Raw genomic sequence first — 25,848 nt, forward strand, 5'->3', positions numbered from 1 at the left:
CACCTGATTCAAACACACACTTCACCTGATTCGTGAACATCTGTTATAATTATATGAATGAGTGAAGAGAAGTCACCGTGATGCAGTCAACCAATGAGCAGCTCGCACCTGCAGCACTTAGCAGCTCTGCATTATTATTATGAATATGTAATATTACTTTTAATTTTATATTATCTCTCTTATTCAGTCTCCAACTTGACAAACTCATGATTCCATTTCAGATGTTTTTTACATTTGAATCATCTCAGACGTTGGAGAGGTAAACTTAACAACATTTAATGTATTTATTGATAGTTTATTGATTTATAGTGAAGAACTAATGTACAAATATCTTGTTGTTTACATTTGTACAAATTCAGTCATTTACAGGTTATTAAGAGCTACAAAAATACAAAAGGATGTGAAGCCACAAAGTGACGTTTGATTAAAACAAAATGTGTTTTACATCAGCAGCAGGGAGATGAGTCCATGTGTTCAGGTTTGTCCTGTGTGCTGTTGTGTGTCTCTGTGCTGCTGCCTTGTGTGTGTGAACACACACTCTGCTGGGTTTTCTCCTCTGAGCTCCTCCTGATAGTCAGCTCTCTCTCAGCCTCCTCCACACTCGGGACTTTGGCTGCCTGGATGTGGAGCTTCCCGTCTGGATCCATGGAGCAGGTGACGGCTTCAGGGTTCAGTCCTTCAGGCAGATCAAACTCCTGTCTCAGCTCCTGCAGTCGGTAAGAGTAGGAGCCTTTCCCGTCCTCCTGCTTCTTCTCCGTCCTCCCGCTGACCCTCAGCTTCCTGCCCACCTGCCTGACACACAGCTCCTCTGGAGAGAAACCTCGAGTGTCCAGGGTCAGGCCAAAGTGCTCTCCGTCTTTCTCCAGCTGGAAGGAGACCGGCTGCAGGGCCACGCTGCTTTGGAAAGGCTCCGTCTCCTCCAGGATCTTGTGTTGAACTCTGTCCATCAGCTCCAGACTGCTGCGCAGCTCCTGTAGGTTTCTCTGCAGTAGATGCTGCTGGTGGAGCAGAGGTCGGACCTCTGGCCACAGGCTGCGTGCGGGACAGTAGAAGTCCATGAAGGGACTGAGGGTGGGCTGAAGTGAACCAGAGCAAAGCATCTTCACAGAGTGTTTCAGCGTGTTGAGTCCTCTTGTTGGAGATGAAACACTGTCACCGTGTCTGTTCTCTTCGCTGCTGCTTGTGCTGCTTTCTGTCTCAGCAGTGGGACTGTCCCAGCTTTTCTACTCTACGTGGAGGAGCTCCAGAGAGTTCAGGAGCTTTCCTGTCGTTACCACAAGTCTCCAGCAGGTGGTGCTACCAGATATTTCTGGTTCTTTCAGGAAGTTTCTTCTGATCAAATCTCACATTGAGCTGCTCACAGAAAACTGTTCACATGTTTTTACTGGTTAGAAACTCATTAGTGGAGAAAAATGTCAAAGTGACTAAACATCTGTTTTATCCTTTGTCAGTACAAACACTAACAAGAGACTGATGATACCCAATCTACCACCACTGTAGTCAGAAACCTTCTTCCATTTGCAGAGTTTCAAAAACCAACTACTCGTCCTACTGGTTATATTTAAATAACTTTATTTTATGTAGTTAAAGGCAAATTAAGTAGATTACATAAAGAAATTGTAAACCTTTTCTTGTCCATCTCTCCTTAATGGTGTTCAGCAGCTCTGTCATTTTCTTTATGCTTTCTTTTGATATACTTATCCATTTCAGAAAACACATTACTCTGAAACCACTGTCTGCATATTAGTGCAAAAATCGATGGAGACCAGACAAGACAGACTAATGCAATGAAGCCACACGCACACATACACAGAGAGAGCGAGAGAGAGAGTTTCCTAAGCACAGTTAGCCTTATATAATGATCATTGTTTAATTCATAATGTACTGAACGGCCTAGTGTGGATACAACACTGCAGTGTCATCCTCTGTTTTTGAAGGTGTGGTTATTTTCACCATCCCTGGTGGAGATCCATCTCTTGGGGTCTTGTTGCTCTTCTCCGCCTTCTCTTCATTTTCCAGCAGAGAGCAAGTGAACATGGCTATTTCCTCTGTATTATTGTAAATCTGTTTGGATGGGAGCTGAATGGAGACCTTTTAAAAAATATGTCTTATGTATAATTTATATATACGTTTTGCTTTGCTTGTGTTCATACAACTACTGTTTTCCCTCATTAAATTTGCCATCCAAATACTGCACATGCTATTTTGCATTTTGTATAAAAGCTAATAACACAGAAACATATTGCAATGATGGAAAAGCACATTTTCTATATTTGTTTAAACACCCACATGCAAACCAGTGCACCCTTCCTCTCACCATACCCAAACCTTTCTGGGGGTTTCATTTCATTTCATTACATTACAACTACCTGCATGGCTGACCAGGCAACGTGTCCAAATGTCAGATATATCTGCTTTTAGTATATATTTGCTTTAATAAAAAACAATTGTATTCATTTTTATTTGTACAACTTGAACTCTGTAGCAGATAAGATTGAATCATACTACTAGGTGTGAGTGAAAAGCCATTGGAAATATCTAAATCCACATTTTGTATCAGCAACACTTAAGCAGCAAACAAGTAAATTCACTTTTATTGTTCCAAAATAGATAAAATAGTTGTTGTTTTTTTTCTAACAAATACACTTTCTCCGGGTAAACCATTACATTTACAAAATCAAACATTGCTATACATTAGTGCACATGAAAACTTTCAGTGTCATCAAGGTCAGAGGCATTTGTTGGGCAAAGTGGATGCGAGCCATTTGGATTTTAAGTCTCGGCCGGAATTGCTAAGTTGCAAAAAATGCAAAGCAAACAAACAAACAAACAAAAAAACATTCACAACAGAAAACAGAAATAAATGTTCATCAGCGAACATATAAAAATATCTAAAATATATGTAGGGTTTATTTACAATGTAGTAAAATAAAAATAGTGTAATACATGACTCAAAAAGGGTCAAGTGTGTGCTCTTAATCTGTAGGTCTCTAAATGAAAGTACCCTTTGAGGTAGATCAGTCTTCTTCGCAGTGTTACGTAAGTCTTTGGAAGAAAGGTACACTACATTACACGTGACCTCGGGGTTCCTCCGGTTTGACATGACAGATGCAGCGTATGGTCTCCAAATGAGTGCCGCGGCGGCATTCATCACGCACTCAATGAATCTTATTTGGCAGGCAAATGAGCCTCAGCATTGACTGGACAGATTCTGGAGCTGCTTCCATAGTGCCAGCATCTCCTTGGGACTACGTCTGTGAACGAGCAGAACAGATTTGTAAGCGCAGGGGTTGCTCTTGTCTGTCTCCGGGAGATCGAATGTTAAAAAACCTGGGTGGTGGCTCGGAGAGAGGCCAAGTTTGTGCATGCACATTCCCAGATACACGTCGTCTATTGGGAAAAGGCGCACCTTAGCAGACACCTCTTTCAATCGTAATGCAAGTGAGCTCGAATACACCACCCCTCCTCCACCAGCATACGGTGGGTACGCGCCTTTGTAGAAACGTTCTGGTATGTAGTATTTAGTAGATGGCTCTCGGTTTGGCATGGCGTTATTGATTACATCGCCCACAAACAAATGTATCTCGGTTTCATTTGTATAGGCTTTCCACAGGTTGTGCTCCTCCCACTGCTTATTCAGGTAATCCAGCAGGGCACCTGTTCGAACGAAGACGTCGTCATCGCCTTTGAACACGAAAATGGCAGTGGGGCAGTATTTCTGTAACCAGTTCCAGAACAACAAGTCCTTTAGGGTCAGGTTAAAGAAAGTGTCCCTGAAATCCCACATCAGCATATCCTGATATTTCTGATTCTCAAGATCCAGGAGGTTTTTCAGGTCTGGATGAGGACCTGTACTTGAATCCTGTCTCCCAAGTAGAAACACTGTGCGCACTAATCCACCTTTCTTATTTGTTTCCCCCTTCACCAGACCGCTGCGTCCCCACGTTTCACGGATGGCCTGGCGGTTTTCGAAGTTCCCTACTTGAGATTTGATGGCCATGATGAGCATGGGAGTTTCCAGATCAAAGCTGCTGTTGTTCCTCCTACACATACCAGGCTGGTTGATAAGGAGGGGATACTCCCTGCAGTGCATTGACATGATAAATGCCTTCATGTGTTCTGGCAGGCTGTTTAAATCCTGCATATGAGGGATCAAACACTTTTGTGACATACAGTCAGAAACGCATTCATCCTCGATTTCTGCTGAAATCTTAGCTTTCGGCTTCCTCAACGCCCCAGTTGCGTTTCCACGCAGTAGTGGATTGTGCTGACGGTCCCAGATATGCTGCAACTGGTTCCACAGCGCACTGTCCTCCAGACGAAGGTTCCAGAAAGGGCCAAGTGGGTGAGAGGCCAGAGCCGAAGAGTTAGGAGAAATCCCCGGGGCAATATAGTGGAGGTTTATTTTTGGAGGAGAGTATGAAATGGTGACGAATATGGACACCATGATATAAATCAGAAGGTGGCCAGTCATCATGCAGGGCAGCAGGCACATGCAGAGCAGTCTCCCGTTGCATTTGCAGAATTTGCCCATTGCCTGTGCTGTACAAATCACACCTGTACACAGAAACATAGAAACACACTGTTTGTTTGTTTTTTTTTTTTTTTGAAATTTAACATGGCATTGATCCACCTAAGAGAATAGTACAGCAAACACTACAGTCAGTCCTCTGGAGGTTTTTCTCTCCTTGGTGATGGTCCAGTGAGGGTTATTATCTGTTCTGTCTACACACACAGCATCATCCTGTGCATATCTGCCACTAGGCACACAGCCCCTACGGACTGTGTGGAACATGTAATATACAGAGTAGTGGATAAACCCCCTTTTTCCTTAGTTCTTAACAGTTGGGTAAACTTATTATTACTATTATTATTTTTTTTAATTAGAGCTTCACACCTCCTACATCTGTTTTTCTTTTGTTTAGCTCACTGAACCTGATGTACTGGATGCAACATATGAATTTTCAGCTGCATAATAAAGTCTCCAATAGCCAATAGAGCATAAAGTTGTAACAATCTCCTCCAGGGTCTACTTATATTCCTTCCATCAACTGGTAAACCCTAGTGCACACAACGACTGAAAGACAAAGCATGCGATTACTTACAAGTGAGTGAACTTCGAGTGGAGCCGACCGAGACAACAGACACAATGGCTTCTAGTGTCCACCTTTTGTTTTCGTTTTGTCATCCGGCTTGGTTATAGGCTGTTATAAAATAGCAGATCGTAGCATATTATTTATGCTCATAATGATGAAGGACAGAAAGAAGCATCCTTTAAATCCACACCAGGCGTCCTCGGAGCGCGTTGACATCTGCAGCTGAGCAACAGGTCCCAGGTGAGGCTGAGTGCGCACGGAGCATGCGTCTCTTTTGGCTCCGTTGGCACCACGTTGTATAATAGGGAAATACTCGTAGACTACTACCTCCTGCTGACACATACTGATTTAAGCATGTGAAGTAGCTTCATTAGTCAATGATTATTCCCCAGCCAGAGAAACATTTGCATGCGGGTGCTAAAAGGTGCAACTCTGCATATTTGCATATTTGATGTGGCCAATTGGTCGTTGACCGAGATTCTGCTCATTTAGATGGAAAACATAAAGCTTAAGTTTAAGCTTCACTGACAGAGTTTAGACTAACTGCAGTAGAGTTTAGCCCATTAGGAGATCCTGTGTAGAAGTTCTTTGTAGAAAATTAAACTGCGTTATATTATTAGAGCTTATGCGCGTGTCATCAAGGGTTTAGTTTACTTTTTAATTCTCTCGCTTTATTGGAAATTGCATCTTTACAGAGTGCTGTGTTCTCACCTAGTGTTTTATCTATGAGGTTATATTTATCTTCAGTCTATGCTATTCTATTTAATGTCATTGACCACCTATTGTAGGACAATCAAGGCACCCACAGTGATAAACATCAGCGACATGCCTGCGAACAGAACAACGGATGACGGACACGACGTCAAGCCAATAGAACACTCGTCTGGTGACAGTTTATCAGCTAAACTCCAGGGTTCAGCCAATAGGAAGTCAGAAGAGGCGGGACATGATGGCGTCGCGTTGCCGTTTATATTTTTGCATGAAGCGATACACGTTTGGTTGAGTTTTGAATGAGGGGCCATCATCCCGGCGGCTCGAAGGTGGAAAATACACTTTAAAGTCTCTGTGGGTGCATTTAAAATGTACAAGCAGCGTTTTATGGCAGGTACTTGAGTTACCCATTAGCGTCGCTCCATCTCGTCGTTGGGTAAGTGTGTTTTTTTTTTTTTAAACAATGAAACTGATTTGATATGCTGGCGACAAAACATGCAGCGGACCTGTTTATTTGTCTGTCACACAAAGTAGCAAGCTTGCTAGCTACTCTTTTTTATTTATTTGTTTTAGGAGGCGAGGGGAGGAGGTGAGGTGTTGGTGGGGGGGGAGAGGCTGTCAGTCATTTCGAGACAAAAGAAATCAGAATATTTTCACTGTAACTGTTATATGCAGATTTTAGCAAAGCATGTACAGTAGAGGAACCAAGTCGCTTCGTTAAAGTCTACGTCTAAACCGGCGGTTGGAGCGTTAGCTTATTCTTCAAGCGCTGTGTTTGTTAGCATAAATGTGTGCACGGCTTCTGGAGCAGAAATAACCCAAACACTCAGTTTCTCAAGAAATAAAAAATACAACGCGTTGCAGACAAAATAAGGTGGCTTTGTTTTGCCCGCAAGGCCCTGATAGCTGTGCTAAGCATTTCGAGTAGACGTATACATTGTGGTCGTACCAGCACGTTTTGTGCTTTTTGTTCGTTACATTGAGAGTTTCTTCTCTGCTAGTATGCTAGCCTCTAAGCCTTTTCTCTAAAAGCTATGAGTAGTGTGCGATTGGTCTGGTAGATGCCATGCTCGGATGTTTAGACAGTCCTAACTATAGGCACTAAGACTATAGTTAATTATTTTCAGGAATGGTTTGTCTCTCTCTGAAATCCATTCATACTCTTGCACTAATAGTAAGCAGTCCAAGGGTTAAGCCTGTGAAATTAATTCTTAGAAGGAGCTTGGACTTTCAGAGTAACATGCTAACAACAGTTATCCCTTCCTCCCAGGACAAAGCTGAGTTGAGAAACCTGCATCACCCAGCTGCTCTATCTGTATTTAAGTCTCATTGATTAGTAATCTCTTCTTACTAGTCCACACACAACGAAGACATTTGTGTTTTGGGAGGACTGGGTCCAAGGAAACCGATACGTTTTGAAATTTGATTTAATAATTCAGTTAGGGTATTCTCTGTAGGTCCCTTATGAGTTAGCTTTGTCTGAGGATGTGTGTTTCCTCATTAGATGGGAAAATGGATCTTGGCCATAATATGAGAGCTATAACAGAGCTTAAGGTTACATTTGCAAGTCAGAGCTCATTACATTGCCCAGAAATTATGTTTAGTTATTGTGGAGAAACTGAAATTTGTAGTACAGATATGTCAAATGTCTAAAATTTGTATTAGGGGTCAGTGGGGATCAATAATTTCTCAGAATATGACACTGCTCAGCTTCTCTAATAAAGGCAAGCACCAGTTTCAATAAAAGGGTAGGTCTGCCATAGGATTAGTCCAATTTAGCAAAATTATAAGTTAGGAAATACTGTAAAAGTGTATAGGCAATTTCTGCAGGGTAGCAGATGTGTGAACAACGTCTTGTCAGGTTGACTACTACTGGACATATAGTGCATCAAAAGTGACCTAGTAGTTTTTACATTTGCGCAAATCTTGTTAAGATATTGTGAAAATGATTATTGTTCATAACCAGTAAGATGACCATTATATCACGAGACCCTAACTCTTAGATAAAGAATGTAAAGTTAAAGTGATTTTGCAAGATGACAAATATGTCTGTGTGTAAGAACTTATGAAAACACCAAGAATAGATTATACTTATACTTATGAGCAGTTGTTCAACAAAGAAACAAATGTAGGTGTAAAATATATTCAGTTCATGCTGACTACACCAGTTTTTAGGTGTAGTTCTAAGTAATAAGTAATAAGTACACTGGGGGGTGTGTAGTGTTATGACTGTAAGTATAGCTGATACATACAGTACTGAACATGGTGGGAGAGTTAGCAGCAGATAGATGTGATAGTCATGGCTCTGGGCAAAAAAAAAAAAAACAGTTTATAATTCTGTGTGTGGGCATAATTGTCGCCATTTCAGAAATGTTATGCACTGAGTTGTTTATCACACCTTGCATTTTCTTAACTGTCTTACTTTTTGTGTTAACAATTGTTAATGAGCATTTCTCTCCCTCCCTCCCCTCTTCTGTTGCTTAGATTTCTTCAAATGTGCTCCTGTCTCCTCCCTATGTTTTGGTTTTTTTTTCCATCTGATGTTTGCCAAGATTCCTCAAGACCTATGTCTTGGCTCTGATTAGATATTACTCAAAAATACATAGCTATATTGTCAAATCTCTAGTAGGAATTCAGACAGTCATCTCTGTAGTCCTCCTTCCCCCTTACCCATTGTTTCACACAAAAGCACATAAACAAGCCACCATGTCCTCCATCCTTCCCTTCACTCCTCCAGTAGTGAAACGCCTCCTGGGATGGAAAAAGACTCCTGCAAGTAGTGGAGGTGCAGGGGGTGGTATAGGAGGAGTAGGGGAGCAGAATGGAGGAGGACAGGAGGAGAAGTGGTGTGAAAAAGCTGTGAAGAGCCTGGTGAAGAAACTGAAGAAGACAGGACAACTTGATGAGCTAGAGAAAGCGATCAGCACTCAGAACAGCAACACAAAGTGTGTCACCATACCCAGGTGAGATGAGGACAAGTATACACACAGTTCACAAACATATAGATTTACTTAGTGTTTCAACACTAACACACTTTGAGTTGACACATCCGCAGTCCGCATGCACTGGTGTACCACAATACCAATACCGATCAGCACTGTGAGTTGTGTCAACACACATGAAAGTAAGAAAGAGGCTGACAGGGACCCACAGGCTTGCAGAAAGAAAGGTCTCTGTTGAGCAATAATGGGTGCACTTCCCCATTCAGTTATACCATAGGTTAGCAAGGCAGCAGAAGTGAAACCTGATTGTAGGCAACAGAAATCCAAAACATGATGCCAGCCACACTTCAGTTGGGCTGACTATATGCATAAAATGTATGTATTTACACTGTGTGCAGTGCCACTGTGTTCTCTGTTCTGTTCACTTAGATTAGATCAAAACTTAAAATCAAATAACCTATTTTGTATGTTATTAGTTAAAAAGTAGAGATGTACCAGTACTTTGCAACATCATTATCTATATCTTAGTGTAAATTAGGTTTAAGATACCATGATATTTTTAAAAATTGTTCTTCAATGCTTCAAGAAAGATGCAGAAGAAAGTTTGCCAAATGTTGTTGTGTCTAACTGATGGCACACATTTGTGAAACTCTTGACAACAGAATGGTTGACTAATTTATTGAGTGTTTGGACTGGTGCGCACTTTTGGGCACTCTGCTTAATTAAGTACTTGGTGGCCGAATCAGTTCTGATTCTACTTCTACTGTTATGGTTGCTGCCCAAGAACAATAGCACAGCATTATAGTTGTAGTGGTTACTTTATGTACGATATAATGCAATCGAATATAGTAGCTCTGTAAGGAATTCTAGCTTTGTTAGTTTATCATTTCTTAGTATTTAGATTTGTCAGAAAGGTGATAATTGAGCAATAAGCAAAGCCAGTGAGAAGAAAATGTTCATCCAGAATACTGTTCATACAGTCCCTGAAGACTTTATCTTTTTTACAGGTCAAAATTTGTTTCTGCAGTATTATTCTTTCTCAAAGAATATTGGTACATCCAAACCTGCTAATACTGTATAGTTGGTTTGTAAGGTCACAGGTCATGTGGCTTTTCAGTATAGATTTCTGCTGTGTATCATGATGAGCTACATGAGCCAAGTCACCAGACCAGGTGAAACCTTATCATGATGGATGGCAAAGTCACAGGAGCTCCATGAGAAGCATGTGATTAATGTCAATCAGTTCACTGAGGATGAGCAGGAAAGGACGATAAGCAAGTTGCTCTGAGAAGTTTTTATGAGCTTCCCATCTCAGTTTTTTCTCTTTTTTTTAGTCTATTAATTATAAAGTATTAATAATTTAATTAGTCCCTGCTGGGAGATTTTTGTCTCTATTGTCTCTATGCCTTACTTTACACGTGTCAACCACAAGCCAGCTAATCTGGATTGTTCTCCTTGTTGAAGTATGCTGTTCCTGACCACTACATTATCATCACCGTGGTAAATGGGTGTAAAGCCAGTGCACTCTGTACTAGCTGAGTTCAAACACATGTAATCGCTTTGTTGTCTTAATGCACCCTGTGTGCACCGTACATTGACACGCTATACAGCATAAAGATGTAAAGCTTTGAACCAGTGAGAGTATGGAGGGGAAAGGTACAATACATAAAAGTGCAGAGGTAGGATCACATGTCAGATGCCAGGCCTCTCTCTGCTTCTTCACTTCAGGGTGATAGTGGTTTCATTTCAGACACTCACCTAAATATTGCAGTTGTTCACAATATAGGATGTATAATTTTTATTACCGTACAACTATACAACTTATTTTCTTTCAGCTCCATAGTGAGTTCTATCACCTACTTGACTTGCATGACTTTTTAAACTTGTGCTGAACCAGTGAAATGATAACACTAAATACACTGATAATTGGAAAATGAAGGAATAGAGTTAGATAGTTATTCTTCACAGATCTACCGGTAGCTTGGCTAAAATGAGTATATGCTGCCATGAAGTTGTAGGTATGGATGTATTATTTGAGAAAACACTGTATATTTTGGCTGGTAGCATTCCAGGCCTTTTTGAGGCTTTGCTTTCTGTCCTTTGAACACAGATGTAGGGTCGAGTCCAAGATAAATTACTCTCGTTGTTGTAGTTCTCGGGTGGTGGAGGATGTCAAGAGATAGCAGGTGCAGGGCTTTGTAGATGTCTGAGTGTTGGTAGAAAATGTGACAGAGGAAGAGTGCAAGAGCTCAACTGTGTCTAGAGATAGCCCACATGGATAGCTGGATGGCTTCAGAGAAAGATAAAGGTTTTGTGCTTTAAAAACAATATTCATCACCTCTGGGTGAAAATGGCCCTATAATGTTTACAAATAATCCAGTTTAACTGATAACTCATTTATAATTCTTGATTTTTAAGTATCTTTCTGTGACTTAGTAATTAAAAAGACACTTGGTGACCTTTAAGTGAGAAAGGAAGAAGGCAAGGCATTAGTTGTGTCTGGCGATACTTGTAGGTTGTAGAACTGAGTAGCAGGCTGATAAGTGCTGAGATAGCAGGTCTTGTACAGGCAGGTCTGGCAATTACTTCGCTCTGATTAGACAGCCCTTTCCTCTCTTCCTTGTTTGTGTGACAGAGAAGAATCATAAGATCTATACAGAAAAGTTGGCAACAGTGGGGATGTCATATGCACAAATTGTATTTGTACATTTGTGTTGTATCTGGTTTTTGTGTTGTCATGTCTTGTTTGTGCAGTCTATTGAAGTGCTTTATTTCCTCATTTACATATCATTGTTTTGCTATTATATCCTGTGTAAGTTGTTGCTTGACATCATGCTTGTAGTCATGCACATGGAAATACACAGAAATACGTCATGCTGTATGTTTCTGTTATGTGTGATCTGAAATTGTTGGAGACTGATTGGCCTTAAAGCCCCAAAATAAGTAAAGTAGCTAGACATAGATTGTTTTTCTTATCTTCAAAAAAGATCATGTGAGCTGGAAAGTGGAAGTCAAAGATGATGGTGTCACCTTCCATTGAAATGTTTTCATAGACCACCACAATTTATTTCCATCTTGCCCCCATGCGTCAGCAGGTTACACCTCATCACATCACCCACCTGTGTTTTTTGCCTTCATATCAATGAGGGACCAACTGTAATTAACTGTGATTTCATCCTACTAATTTGGAATGAAACATCTCACATTTACCATCTATTTGCTTTTATTTTTATCCTTTTTGCACTTGTCTTGTGGCTGTGTTCGTGTGTGTACATGTGTATGCATGTATTTCGTGTGTGCGTGTTTGTGTCTGTAGCAATTGCTCAGATCTATGGGGTCTAGGCTCAGGCCACACGATAGAGCAGTGGGACTCTACAGGCATGTACGGATACCCTGACCACAGCAGGTGATTACACCCACATGCACACAAATACAAAATGAGTCAACAGTTGTGCAACAGATCTTTTATCTGCTGCAAAAGTTAAGTTGTAAAAGCAATAATGTAGCTTTAATATTCATCTTCCTGTATTCTACATTATCACTTTACACTGCCTTGGTTTGGTATTACTCTTTATTTACATAATCAAAAGTGTGTTATGAAATCATCAATCATAATAAGAACTTATTACTGGCATCAGTGTAATATTGCTTAATATGATACAGGCAATAAGGAAATAATTGGGCCAAATTTGAAAATGTGTATGTAATAAATTGTTTGTACGGTGGCCGTAAGTGGTTAGAAAGTATTATTATTATTATTATTATTATTATTATTATTATTATTATAAATTAATTCAGTACTTAGATTTTACCAAGCATAACTACTACTATCATATTATCAGTAATGTTTGCTTCCTGCTCTCTTAGATGAATTGGTAGTATTAATTACTCATTAAAGCACATGGATAAGGATTTTTTTTGTAAAATAGATTAGTCATTTATAACATAGACTAATAAAGTTCTAGTTTCAGAGAAAGTGTGTTGGGTCTTTCTTGCTATGCAGATAAGTCTCATTAAACAAAGTGAATCCTGGTTGGTGAGTTAGTGTTTTTTCTTGTTTCTTCCTTTCTTCCTAAATCAGAAACTAAACAAGACAAAACATTTTTGAGAATTCCACCAGTCTTCTGTCAAAACTTAAACATTTACCACAGTTACTAAACTGTTCACCATCCACTCTCTCAACATTCTCAGGTCACTTGATGGGCGACTTCAGGTATCCCATCGCAAGGGTTTGCCCCACGTCATTTATTGCCGCCTATGGAGATGGCCTGACCTTCACAGTCACCATGAGCTGAGAGCTATTGACACCTGCCAGTATGCCTTTAACCTTAAGAAGGATGAAGTGTGTGTCAATCCTTACCATTACCAGCGAGTGGAAACACCAGGTGATGGTCCTTGAGAATAGTGTCTGTGTGTGTGTTTGTTAAATTGATTTTACTGTACTGTTAGCTGTGATCTTGAAGGTGCCCTCTAATAAGTTTGTAATGATAGTTATCATGCCAACTGAAATTGTTAAGTGTCATTTCCACTTGCAGTTTTGGCAGTTTATTCTGTGGTAACCTGTGTGTCTGTTACGGGTGTGCTATATCACACCATTCATGATAATACAGATATACATTTTCATGTGTCATTTTGCAATATCAGTGATATAGCAAGACAGTAACACATTTACATTCTCTAGCGTGCAGAACACTAGCCCACTAACTGAGAGTGGGAACAGGATGTCAGGGAGAGATCATTATGTGATATATGAGTGTTGCGGCCTTGTTTTCAAATCAAAGTCTACCTAAAGTTCAGTTGAAAATGACAACACAAGAGTTCCATGTAGAAATCTAAATAATCCACTTTCTATCATGGGTTTCTTTTACTTAGTTTGTACTGTGTATCAGCTGTGTCTCTCTCCACTCTTTTTTCTTTTCATCTACTGCACTGCCACTTGATCACATGAACAAAACAGAAAAAAGTCAGAAAGCAGCGGCCATATCAACTCTGTTGTGATAAATATCATTATTGTAAATTTCCTTGAGGTATTGTGATATAGTGTAAATTAGACTATATCAGTCAACCCTACTGTCTATTTTTGTGTTTCCATGTTTGTAAAAAAGGAGAATAGATTTGCATAGGCACAACTACTGAGAAAATTATTTAAAAAACAGAATTTAATTATCCATCTTTAACTTTTAGAGCTCATCATATTTGCCACTGTTGGTGACACTGCTTTCTTTTACCAGTTCTGCCTCCAGTGTTGGTACCACGCCATACAGAGATTCTGACAGAGCTTCCTCCTCTAGACGACTTCACAAACTCCATACCGGAAAACACCAACTTCCCTGCTGGCATAGACCCTCCTAATAACTATATACCAGGTTTGTATGCGGGACAAGAAGAAGAAGTCTTAATTTTTTCATTAACTTCTTCCATTAGGTGCCATATATGCTACCAAGATTACTTTTTATTTGAAAGTTGTTAATTGAAGGTGAGGTTACCAGCCAGGTAGTTATTTTCTCTTCTGCCTGTAATCATACACACATAACCTTTATATTAACTTAGAGCAAACAAATATGTATGTGCAACAGTGTGTTTACATGTATTATTTCATCTTTGTTTACAGATACTCCTCCTCCTGGATACATCAGTGAAGATGGAGAAACTAGTGACCAACAGATGAATCAAAGTATGGAATCAGGTAGACTAGTTTAGTGTCGTAATCTGAATACTGCTGTGCCTTTCACAGGATGGATTTTATAGATGGCACAGTTCACAAAAAGATGTTAAGACTTTTTATCCTCCTAGGTTCACCAGCAGAAATATCACCAAGCACCCTGTCACCTGTCAGTCATGGCCTGGGTAAGATTGCATGTATTTCTATTATTATTGTGAGTTAATTAGAAAGTTTAAAGTTTAAATGGGTGATGGAATATTTAGATTTATTGCACCCAGGGTAATTTGTATGTGAATAAAAATGCATCAGAATCCTAAAATTCTGCTCAGAAACCAGCTTCTGGAAAATCTAAGAAATTTGGAGTTAAGGAAGACAGTTAAGGAATTTTTAAAGAACAACACATAACAGTGTTTCCTTTTTGATTGTTTTTCAGACCTTCAGCCAGTCACTTACAGTGAACCGGCTTTCTGGTGCTCCATAGCCTACTATGAGTTAAACCAGCGGGTTGGAGAGACGTTTCACGCCTCACAGCCATCTCTGACGGTTGATGGCTTCACCGACCCCTCTAATTCTGAACGGTTTTGTCTAGGGCTCCTGAGCAATGTTAACAGGAATGCAACTGTTGAAATGACAAGGAGACATATAGGTACAAGCGCACACACACACACACTTCTACACTCACTTACAAATGAGAAAATTTGTCAGCATTTAGTACAAAAGTTTAAAGGATTTTCAAGTGCAGGTTTTTCAGCATGTCAGTTTTTCTCTTTACAATGATGTGCTCGAGAAACATTACCAGTATCTATACAAAGCAGTGAGCTTGGAAAGATTAAGGAAATTGTACATCAGGGCTCTGAGATGTCAATCTTCTGAGAATCTTCACAATAAGAGCTTTATAAAAATGCTAAGTGCACACTCTTACATGATTTTCATTCATACAAATTAAAACCTTACTCTAAAGCCATATCCATGTTTTACATCCTCTTTGATTTGTTTTGTCACTCATCTTCATATACTTTCCTGTCTTTAATCTGCAGGTCGCGGTGTGAGGTTGTATTACATCGGAGGGGAGGTGTTTGCAGAGTGCCTCAGCGATAGTGCCATTTTTGTCCAGAGTCCCAACTGCAACCAGCGATACGGCTGGCATCCTGCCACAGTCTGCAAGATACCACCAGGTTTAAACACATTTTCAATATTTCTTAGTTTTCCATCTGAGACAGATTCTATACCATTTAGAAAATCCCTGATTTGCATTACATCTGTTTATGTTTTAAGTGGATTGAGCTCCTTACTGACTCTTTTACCATGCAGCATGGCACTAGTATTGGCAAACAGAAATAATTGTTGGTACATAATAGCTCACCTTTATGATAAATATAGCCTCATCTGAATTGAGAAACCCACTTTAACCTGATATTGAGGGAATGAAGCTTGAGAAAGAGCACTAATGGTCTCTACAATGTGACAGTTTTTTTTTTTCTTTTTCTCAGACTCTCACCCACACACACTGACTCATTTGTACCCATGTAACTTTAAACATTTGATTCCTGGCAAAATGAGCATTGTGAACAGTTGCAGTGAAAGGCAACACAAGGATCTTATCCACATTCAGGGGTTGGGCTTGTCTGTAATGTGGAGAATAATCAACATACAAGACACCCACACAAAATCTCTACCTGAAGTGTTTAGGTTATGTTCAAAGACATAGTTAAGTGAAAGTCATGTTCTCTCTTACTTTCAAACATTGTTTTCTAAAAGAGAAAAAAGTGGTCTATTTCTGAGTGAACTATATATAGGAAGGATTGTCAGTATGTGCCTCACATGTATTTTCTTTTCATTCTTTTTTTAGGCTGTAATCTGAAGATTTTTAACAACCAGGAGTTTGCTGCACTTCTGGCCCAGTCAGTCAATCAGGGCTTTGAGGCAGTCTACCAACTAACCAGGATGTGCACGATCAGAATGAGCTTCGTCAAGGGCTGGGGAGCCGAGTACAGGTGTGTTATGCTCTTAAACTGAGAATTTCATTTGCACCACGTGATTCAGGCAGTGCTTGCTGACAAAATGAGTTCTTGAGACGGTGTTGGTAGAGGATAACATTGTTTGTGGCAAAATGGGAGATTAAGAGCACAACTTTGCTGACACTGCTTCTGATTAGAGGGAGCAGAGCAGGGGTATGTAAAAGTTGATGTTCAGACAAAAGCTAATATTATTGGTCTTCCTTCAATCTTAGCAATCTTAAGTTGGTTTGCAGTGAATAGGATTGAAATTCAGTTTGCCTCTGTGGAAAAAATCGAACTGCAGTGTTTGTATTGAAATAGAATGACTTTGTTTTGAAATGTTTTTATAAATACTGGTCTGCTCTCCAAAAGCTTCTTGGTGCAGAGTGACTGCCATCTGCCTTAGACACAGAGTCACAGGTTGATGCCACATGCCTTTGCCTTTGAGCTGGACTTAAGTAAAACTGCAGCTATAGATCTTGCATCTTTGAGAAATGGGTGCACACATTTTGACCTAATTATGGTCATTTGCTAGTCAGTAGTTTAATGGCAGTCAATTGTGAGGAATTGGTGAAATACTCGAGATCCAAATTTACCTGAATACTTTGACATCAGGTTCAAGTATAGATTACATGATTTGTGATGCTAAAAATACTGTTTCCATTTTATCCTCAGATTTTAAATCATCACTTCCTGTGCAAAGATAAAATATACAGTAAGATGCTGAAACCTGACATTTCTTTTAGCAAATACTATATGATAGGCTTATTTTTCTTGCTTCATATTCTCACATTAAAATCTAAGGACCGCCAAACTGCAGTATGTAAACAAGTGACAATAGGTTAAATGGTGGTACTTTTGAGCTTGTGCATGCTCTCATCTGCACTGCATGTTTAAAAAAACTCCTCCTGTGTATTCCTCCTTTTATTGTCAGAGATTAAAGGGCATTTGTCTGCATCTCTGTGGTCGTCCATCCAACCATCCCACAAACATCTGTTCTGCTCTTGGTGCTGCTTTCTGTTATAGCCTCCCAGGAGCTAGACAGCAGTGTTTGTGGTTTTTTTTGGGCTTGTCCTCACTGGTCGGGGTTAAGCCACAGTGTAGCCTGTCTGGTTAACAGTCAATGTCTCCTATGTCTGTAGATCCCAGGCTAAGCTTGGCAGGACCAAAGAGTAGTCAGCTGTGTTTGATCATCTGGTCAGACCTGGGCAACGAGAGCTCCCATTTATTTGTAGTAGCAGTAGTGAGTAGTATTCTGCCACTACTCACATATTTACCATACAGTTAAATCCTTTTTTCAGCTACTGTTTCTATTAAATAACTAATGCTAGTATGAAATAAGGCATATCGTCTCATCATCATCTACAAATGCTGCTGGTTATTATAAGTTATCATATTTTACTACGTGCTATACTTCTTTTAGCCACATCAAATAAAACTAGTGGGAACTTTTTTATCTTTACTCTTTTTGCTGTATTTTTACTCCAACAGACGGCAGACAGTAACCAGCACCCCCTGCTGGATAGAGCTGCATCTCAATGGCCCCCTCCAGTGGTTGGATAAGGTGCTTACCCAGATGGGTTCACCTTCAGTTCGCTGCTCCAGTATGTCCTAAACAGGTTCCTGCTGCTGCGGATGCAGCATGGCTAAAGGAGACAACCATGCAGTCTTAAACTGATGTACCGTCAACATTTGTAAAACAAGAAGATGACATAGTGAACCTGGATGATGAGACTTTGACAATAGCGGCATATTAACAGTGATTTCACTGGACATGGTTACCTTTGACTCTTCAGGCTGACATTCCAGTAATCATGTACCATAATGACTGAAATCATCCTGCAATATCAAAATAACTAGAGAGTTATCTCAAATTGGACATTATCATTTTTCTTTTTTTTTTTTGGTATTTTGCTGAAACAGCAAGCGGGACAGCACTTTATTGTCCTCCTTAATGACACAACAGCAGCTGTTTCTGAGACTGTATGTGTGACTTTCCAGTTACAGGACAGTGTCTCAACCTCTGGTCCATCTCACCTCTTCACTACCTACCTACTGTACCACAGCACAAGCTTTGATTCAGCCTCAAGATTTCTGTTTACAGAAAGTTGACCAACAGTAGTACTGCCACTCCAGGCTCATGTCCAACCAGAGTGAGTTTCGTGCCTGGATGTGAATTCCTTTGTGTCTCTTGGATTTGATGACCAAACTTCCATTTTTATCTCCAGTTTTTGTGCTTCTGTACCTGTCAGTCCTGCGTAATCACAGACCTGACTATGCTGGAATGTATGGTTTTAGGGTCTTATGACGCATATTACATACCCTGTCTTCACTTTCTCACACGCACACACACACTGTACACACTTACACACTGTAACACAGACATACTTTAACAGTTCATACATCACCTAACTGGCAATATTAACCCAACACGTTTGACATGAAAACACAACATGATTTTTATTTTTTTTTTGTGCTACATGTTGATTGTCCTGTCCAGCGTGCAGTGGGTTAGAGGTGAAACAAAGCAGTATGTCTTTTATTTTTTTTATGGTGTTTATGATTTAAAATGGTCTGTGGTGAACAAGCACTCATAACTGGAATGATTAAGCTAAGGAATCCACAAAACAGCGGGCTATGACATATTATCCTACAGCTTAAATCTCTTGACAGACCACTTTTACACGGTAATAAATGCATAAGGAATCTACAGTGAACAGTTTCCCCCATCTAGTTTTGAGTTTTGAAGATGCACTGTCTCTCTCCAGTTAACTGTCTCCTTTGCATGCTCCTGCTCTCTCTTCCTTACATTCTCTCAATTTTATTTTTACATTTATGTCATCTTGTATATGGAAGGTAGTCCTGTGTCGGACTTGGGCAGGAAGGAGGACTCAGTATAACCCCAAGAGTCTAAAATTCAGTGTTGCCCTCTGCTGTCTAACAGACAAAAACATAAACACCCAAAATGTTTTAACAGGAAAAAAAAAAAAAAAAAAAAGTCATGGCTATGCTAGTGATGTTTTATTGATAGGAAAAGTCCTGCAGTGTGGGACTTAAGAAATTGCTTTTATACTATACTTGCACTGCCCCAAATTATGCACCATTAACAAAGTTGTGTTTGATGTGAAATACAGCAAGATATGCTTTAAATTGTACAGATAGGAATGTTGAAAAACCCCAAGTCAAGATTAGTACAAAATAAATCTTCCATATTTTTTAGAGTTTTCACTATAAAGATTTTTGTTCTTATATTGTCTGATTTGGCTTATTCAAAGCGTTGGCAGCATTCATTTAATTTTTATGGCGTTGTTTGCCCTGATTTAAAAGATACCTGATCCCTACATTGGTATTTTAGTCCAAATCTTTTCCACTAAAAGTATTTAAGCTTTAAGTATTTGACAGGCTAATTATAACACAGTTATTTTCTTTACACATACTTTTAGCTACGTTTTTGTATTTCCATGTATTTTTATATACACAAATATATTTAAAAACTTCAAAGTTTTCTTCCTTTTTATTAGAATTCAGTATTTTATTTTAGAATATGTTCGTCCCCTGAAGTTATCACAGCTTGATGACGATTTGTGAAGTATGTAGCATAGGATATAGTACAACATGTTGACTGAATTGACCACTGAAAAAAGTTCTTCAGTTTAAATTGTGTGGTTAAAGACTGAGAGGTAAGGTCATCATTATGATCATATATATCTTGAAAACCTCATTTGGCTGCTAAAATGATTAGTGTCTGGTCAATTTTGCAATCTATCAGATGTTATAGCCTTTGAAAAAAGGTAGTTTCTTGCCTTATTTACTTAATGTTTCAGCTCTAAGGGTGTGACCCAAGTCTGAAGACATGTATCTGAATAGAATATGTACCCTGCAGTTCCACTGTGTCAAAACCCTAATTGCTGATGAAAGACATAGTAGCTCCAATATTCAAGTAACAACTTAAAAATATTTTATTGGCTTAATCCTTTATATTAAATAAATATTTAAACTAATCATTTTAAAGTCTACAAATTACATTAAGAAAACCGTTTCCTTCAGTATGACATGGTCATTAGTTTTAAATAACTACTGGGGACATTAGGAGTGGCTGGGAAATCCAGCAAATTTCAGAGGTTTAACTTTGGATTTTATCTTACTTTAGCAACATAGGTCGTCCCAGTACACAGTGTTAAAAGCTGCTGCTTCTTTTATCTTTACAGCCATTTGATTCTAATAATTGTATTCTTGTACACTGGACATTTGCAATGGGTGCGTTTACATGCACACTGAATGTTTAGATATTATATCCCAGTTAAGGCCTTTTTGCTGTGTTGCGTTTATGACTGCATTCAATACACAAGTAGAATGTTGCCACAGAATAATGGGTGTGTAAATATACAGCATGTACATGAAACTAGTTCTGTCACCACCTTCTCTAATACTGTGACATTCCAGACATCTTGTTTGACTTATTTTCCAAAATGTGATTTAAAAACCTGACAGAGGTCTTAACTTTGTGCACAGTGATATCGGTGCATGTAAACACATTCACATTTCTGATTTGTGCAGCTCACTATTGCAGTATGTGATGGGACTGTACATTGACAAATCAGTTGCAGAACACCAGATGAAGGTTTAGACACACGCTTGATAGATGACTTCCTTGATTACAGGGTGATGTACTTTAGCAAAACCAAACCGAAATATATTGACACTTTTTCTTTGTTGAAAATGAAGGTCCTGCAGGACAATCTGTTCTTATGTTGGTTTAACCCAGGCACATTATGTTTAGGAAAATTATACCTAACTCAGTGAAACCAGCCAAATGCAGTGGTGTTTGTCTCTATTTTCGTATGTAACTGTCCATTTGTCCTTTGCTGGTCGTTTTTTTTTTTTTTGTTTCCTCTTGTTCAAAAGTTGACTGGAATTTGCTAAGGTGATGCAAAAATGAAAAGCCAGCATTTCCTTTTTAAGGTTGTTGTACCATTGCTAACACATTTGTTTGTTCAATGCAGTGACATTGCTCAGAAATGTTTTCCCAAAACGAAATACAGTTTATTTTCTAATGGCTAGATTTCCTGTTTAATGCATACCGCCAGGGTCCAGCTAAAGCCTTTATATCTACTTTACATGAGTGCCACTTAACATCGTTCCCCTAAAACCAACCACCTTTGTTCACTTCAGTCTGTTTTGGAGATGAAAGATGAGACCAAATGTAGGTTACATATACACATTATGAGGGTCTACATTTCTACTTACAGATTACGGTTTGTATTTTATTTTTTCTTATTGTGATGACAACTGTGTATCCCCAAACAAGCCTCTCTCTGATATGTTTTGTTTTGTTTTTTTTCTTCTTTTTCTTTAAAGACGGTGGTTTATTGGAGAACGTGAAGTTTCTACACGTCACTAGTGATGTTCTTGTATAGTTGTACTCTTATTTTACCATGTTTCTTTTTCTTGCCTTCAACAGCAGCTATTCCATTAGACAACAACATATTAGCATTTCTGTCTTCTTCAAACACTGATGATGATCATCTTTATAGGCTTTCCATCTATTCTACATATACAGACGACTTCTTACAGTGTACACTAATAAAGCTGTTTTAATTCAACTGGTTATGTCTGCTGCTTTTCTAAATATACTGTTTCATAGTATTGGAAGATATTTTTGTTGAAGCACAACAAGCCAGTGTTTCCAGTCTCTGTTCTGAGGAGTATCCTAAGACTAGACATGGTATGTAGTCTATTATATAAACAGTAACACTATAAACACTAGGTTTTAGGTAAAAAAAATAAAATAAATGTACCTATGCACAGACTGACACTGTATGGAAACGGGATGAACTGACAATACAATGAAATCAGAGTAATATAAATAATACAGACTCACATGGCTACAGAAGAAAACACATTTTTACAAAATCAATGAGCTTGATACCCTTTACTGTCAGTTTGATCCACTGGTCCTTAATTACTAGCCCTAATTTGCTCCTCTACATTAAAATTATTAAAATTTACAAATTTATCCTAGAGTTCTAGGTCTTCATTCATGGCGATTGAAGACAGCTCATTAGAGGTTCAGATACAGTTGTGTATGATAAAACTTAGTGATAACGGAGATGCTCTGTACAACAATTGAACGCCATTAACAGATGTACAATTTAGGAATTATTATGCACAGTAATTCTATTTGAAGATCCGTGATAGTTTAATATAAAGCATGCAGCACATTTATTTATATAAATATATAGATATATATATGTATATGTATATATAGATTCACTTGTCTGCTGTGCCTATAGTGATGTTAAATGCAATATATGTTGATAACCAGCAGAGGGAGGTAGAGACTAATATATGAAAATGAGAATATGTGGCTCCGATCAAGCTGAAAACAAAATAGTTTGTGCAGCGTTCATACTCCAAACTCAGCTAGTCTACACAATTTTATGAATGCGTTGAGTTAGAAATGTGGTCTCACAACGTATACACAAACACCCACATACAGTACATGGCACGTATATCTTTATTTTTTATTTCTGACCCTCTTGAAATGCTTGTTTATTTGTATATATCTTTTGCATTTATTGTAGACAGCAAAGGAAGGATTTCATTGTACAGGGAAACATGTCTTCCCTACTATGCACATGAATCTCGAATCTTTTCATCTTCAATGTTGAATTGTCTAGTGTTAATTATTATTATTATATCTCACTAGACAATTTAACAAACCTTGATGTAATTCAGCCTCTTTAATGCTTCACGTTTTCCTGTATGCATACATGTACACAAAAAGCATGCACGCACACGGGCGCTCGATCACAACCCTGAAACGGCTCTAACAAATAAATAAAACGTTACTTTTCGGTCTCTGAATTATTTAGATTTGTTTACTGTCAGTGAGTGAAACCTGTAACCCCTCCCTGTTGTGCGCAGTGGAGCAGGCTACTTAGCCAAATGACGGGCTTGCAGCTAAACATCCCATAGACATTAAAACGCATTAAAAACCTTTGCAGTTAAAAGCTTTGGTGCACGTAGAGCGAACAATGTTTGAGAGTGAAACTAACTTTCTCTACGTGTGCATGGCTGTTGTTCATTTACTTTATCAAGAACAAGCACATTAATTGATGTCATTATCATGTAAATGCCAAATTTAGTGAAATGTACTAATAGTTTTTCCTCTGCAGTCACCGGATTGTCTGCCTGCACATGTTCCTCCGTTTACATGTTTTGTGAATATGCCTTTTGTTGTGAGGATCAAGTCTGTGTTAGTGCATATGTGTGCAAAGTGTATTTTTTCCTGCCGGAGTGAGTACTCTAAGTGACCGGCCTTGCCTCCATTACCAGAGCATCATTAAGTTGTTGTTGATGCTCACCCTCCGTTCTTATGGTTTGGCCTTGGATCTTATCCCTTCCCCGGAGCCCTATTACAGTACAGAGCAGTAAGCATTTCCCAAACAAATTAATACCATATCCTGAGTGTACCTAAACTTTCTGGAAGTGTAATATAGACTGGTAATGGTGGCAGTCGTTTTTATCTGTTGTGGTTGCAGAACGGACTTCAGTTTATGTTTATGTTGCTCAGTGGTTTACAGACACAAGTTCATTCATTCCTGTGACGGTGGCGTCTGCTCTCTGGGCTGGATATCATTCAGACGTGCTGGAACCGTGCCATCCTATGCAGGGGCCGCAAGTGCAAAATGCTTTCTAATAACTAGGAGAATCATTCTTGTTGGTAAATTAAGATAAGCTTAACCTTTATTCGTCCCACAGTGGGGAAATTTCAAATTAGAGTGGACAAGCATACAGTGGTCAGACCCTTCAGTGTCAGCACACTCTATTATGTTATAGATTTAATTCGAAAATTAATAGAATTGTGATTTTTGTTCAGAATTTCCACACTAAAAAAATGACAAAGTGAAAATAGAGCTTTTTGAAATGTTGGTAATAATTAACAGCTCTATACTTTACGCACCTGGTTTATTATTTATACAACCCTGACAGGTTGTAATGAGCTCTGTCAGAGAGAGTGGGAAGTGTTTGTGAGCTGCCATGTACACGTCTTTCCAGATGTTCTACGGAGTTTACCTGCCTGGGCCACTCAAGGACAGTCGGAGACTGGCTGTGGGCCACTCCAGCATTGTTTTGGTTGTGTGCTTCGGGTCACTGCTGCGCTGAAAAGTGAACCGCTGCCCCTATTCTAAGGTCACAAGCACACTAGAGCGCGCTTCCTTCAGCCTAATGTCACCACTTTCCTTCAACTTCTGGCTCAGAGCCGCTCTCCCTGCACACTCAAACACAGTCGAGCTGTTTTGGGGGACTAAAGACAGACTTAACAGTTATGAATCCAGCTTCTTCTAATCACATTAATAATGCAAGCGGTCATTTTAATTGGTTGATTCAAGGACCAATTAGCAGTCACAGCATAACACTGACACTAATAGAAGCTCCAGTAATTAACCATCATGGAGCGTGAACATTCTGCTTTATTCAAGTGTTGTGGGCCTTTCACCACGTGTTTTATCACTGGTCTGTGACAATAATTAAATCTGTCCTCACTCATTTTGCTCCACAACTTCTCACTTTATCTACTGTGTTTGCTTACAACAGCGCCGCTGAGTTATCATGTTTTAGCTTGTTATCAGCTTTTATTTCTTTGTCACTCAGAGTTCAATTAAGCAGAGACTTGATAAAGAATTTATTCTGTGGAATTCAACAAATCTGCATATTTTGCCATTTGGAACGGGATGCAACATGGCAAACGTGTGTAATGCACAGTGGAGAATCTTTTTTTTTAGAAATGGGTTCCCATGGCCTTGCCCTCATCTACACCCTCATTTCCTTGCAGAGGTCTACGGTGAGGTCCGTGGATTTCTTTTGTCCTGAGTCCTGCGGTGTGAATTGGACACATCTCAAGAAACAAATTAAGCGATTTGAAATGCCACAGCAAAAGGTCTGAATACTTGAAAATGTGAGGTTTCAGTTTGGATTTTTATAAATGTAACTTTGTCATTATGCATTACTGAGTGTAGACTAATATGAATTGGTTGTTTGATGTTACAGCCAGAAAATTAGATATTAAACAAAAACACTTTTTGAAGCAACTGTATGTTTGAGGTAAAAATCCGACCTGTCCGGAAGATTTTAAACAATAATTCACATTTCCTCATCTGCCATCTTCCATCCCTGGTGACAGTGCATCTTGGGTCCTGACATACGACCTGAGCACTGACCCCAGACTGTCATCTATCTTTAATATGACTTTTGTTTCTGACGTTGTTTTTGTGCCATCTGATGTGCCGGGATAAGGTTCCTCCCAGTGTTCCTTACATCTCACCTACCTCACCCCTTGATTCTAAACCTTAGACATGTGCTTGGTGTGTGTATGAGTGTCCACTCTGTCCCGCTGGTTAAGTGGGTCATGCCTGGGGGAAAGACGATGTATGTGT

At 39.2% G+C, this 25,848-nt stretch overlaps 3 protein-coding genes across 4 annotated transcripts; 1 reads left to right on the forward strand and 2 right to left on the reverse strand.

The window, feature by feature from the left end:
* Positions 1-446: 446 nt before the first annotated feature.
* Positions 447-1,172, reverse strand: LOC113148486 (heat shock protein 30-like). The gene has a single exon (XM_026340189.1). It carries the CDS (start codon positions 1,098-1,100, stop codon positions 447-449), a length of 654 nt encoding a protein of 217 aa, XP_026195974.1. The 5' UTR covers positions 1,101-1,172.
* A 2,018-nt stretch (positions 1,173-3,190) lies between these two features.
* On the reverse strand, positions 3,191-4,534 carry LOC113148434 (N-acetyllactosaminide beta-1,3-N-acetylglucosaminyltransferase 2). The gene has a single exon (XM_026340145.1). The coding sequence runs from the start codon at positions 4,532-4,534 to the stop codon at positions 3,191-3,193; it is 1,344 nt and encodes a 447-aa protein (XP_026195930.1).
* A 1,533-nt stretch (positions 4,535-6,067) lies between these two features.
* On the forward strand, positions 6,068-22,011 carry smad2 (SMAD family member 2). Of its 2 annotated transcripts, none has more exons than XM_026339890.2 (11): positions 6,068-6,243; positions 8,292-8,770; positions 12,066-12,155; positions 12,941-13,134; positions 13,981-14,115; positions 14,361-14,435; positions 14,543-14,596; positions 14,845-15,057; positions 15,449-15,586; positions 16,261-16,405; positions 17,900-22,011. In XM_026339890.2, exons 2-11 carry the CDS (start codon positions 8,514-8,516, stop codon positions 18,021-18,023), a joined length of 1,425 nt encoding a protein of 474 aa, XP_026195675.1. In that variant the 5' UTR covers positions 6,068-6,243; positions 8,292-8,513; the 3' UTR covers positions 18,024-22,011. The 2 variants fall into 2 exon arrangements, with proteins under 2 accessions (XP_026195675.1, XP_026195676.1); XM_026339891.2 differs by having other exon boundaries at positions 14,361-14,423.
* Positions 22,012-25,848: the final 3,837 nt, after the last annotated feature.

Source organism: Anabas testudineus, chromosome 22 (genome assembly GCF_900324465.2).
Source record: "Anabas testudineus chromosome 22, fAnaTes1.2, whole genome shotgun sequence".
NCBI classification, from domain to species: domain Eukaryota; kingdom Metazoa; phylum Chordata; class Actinopteri; order Anabantiformes; family Anabantidae; genus Anabas; species Anabas testudineus.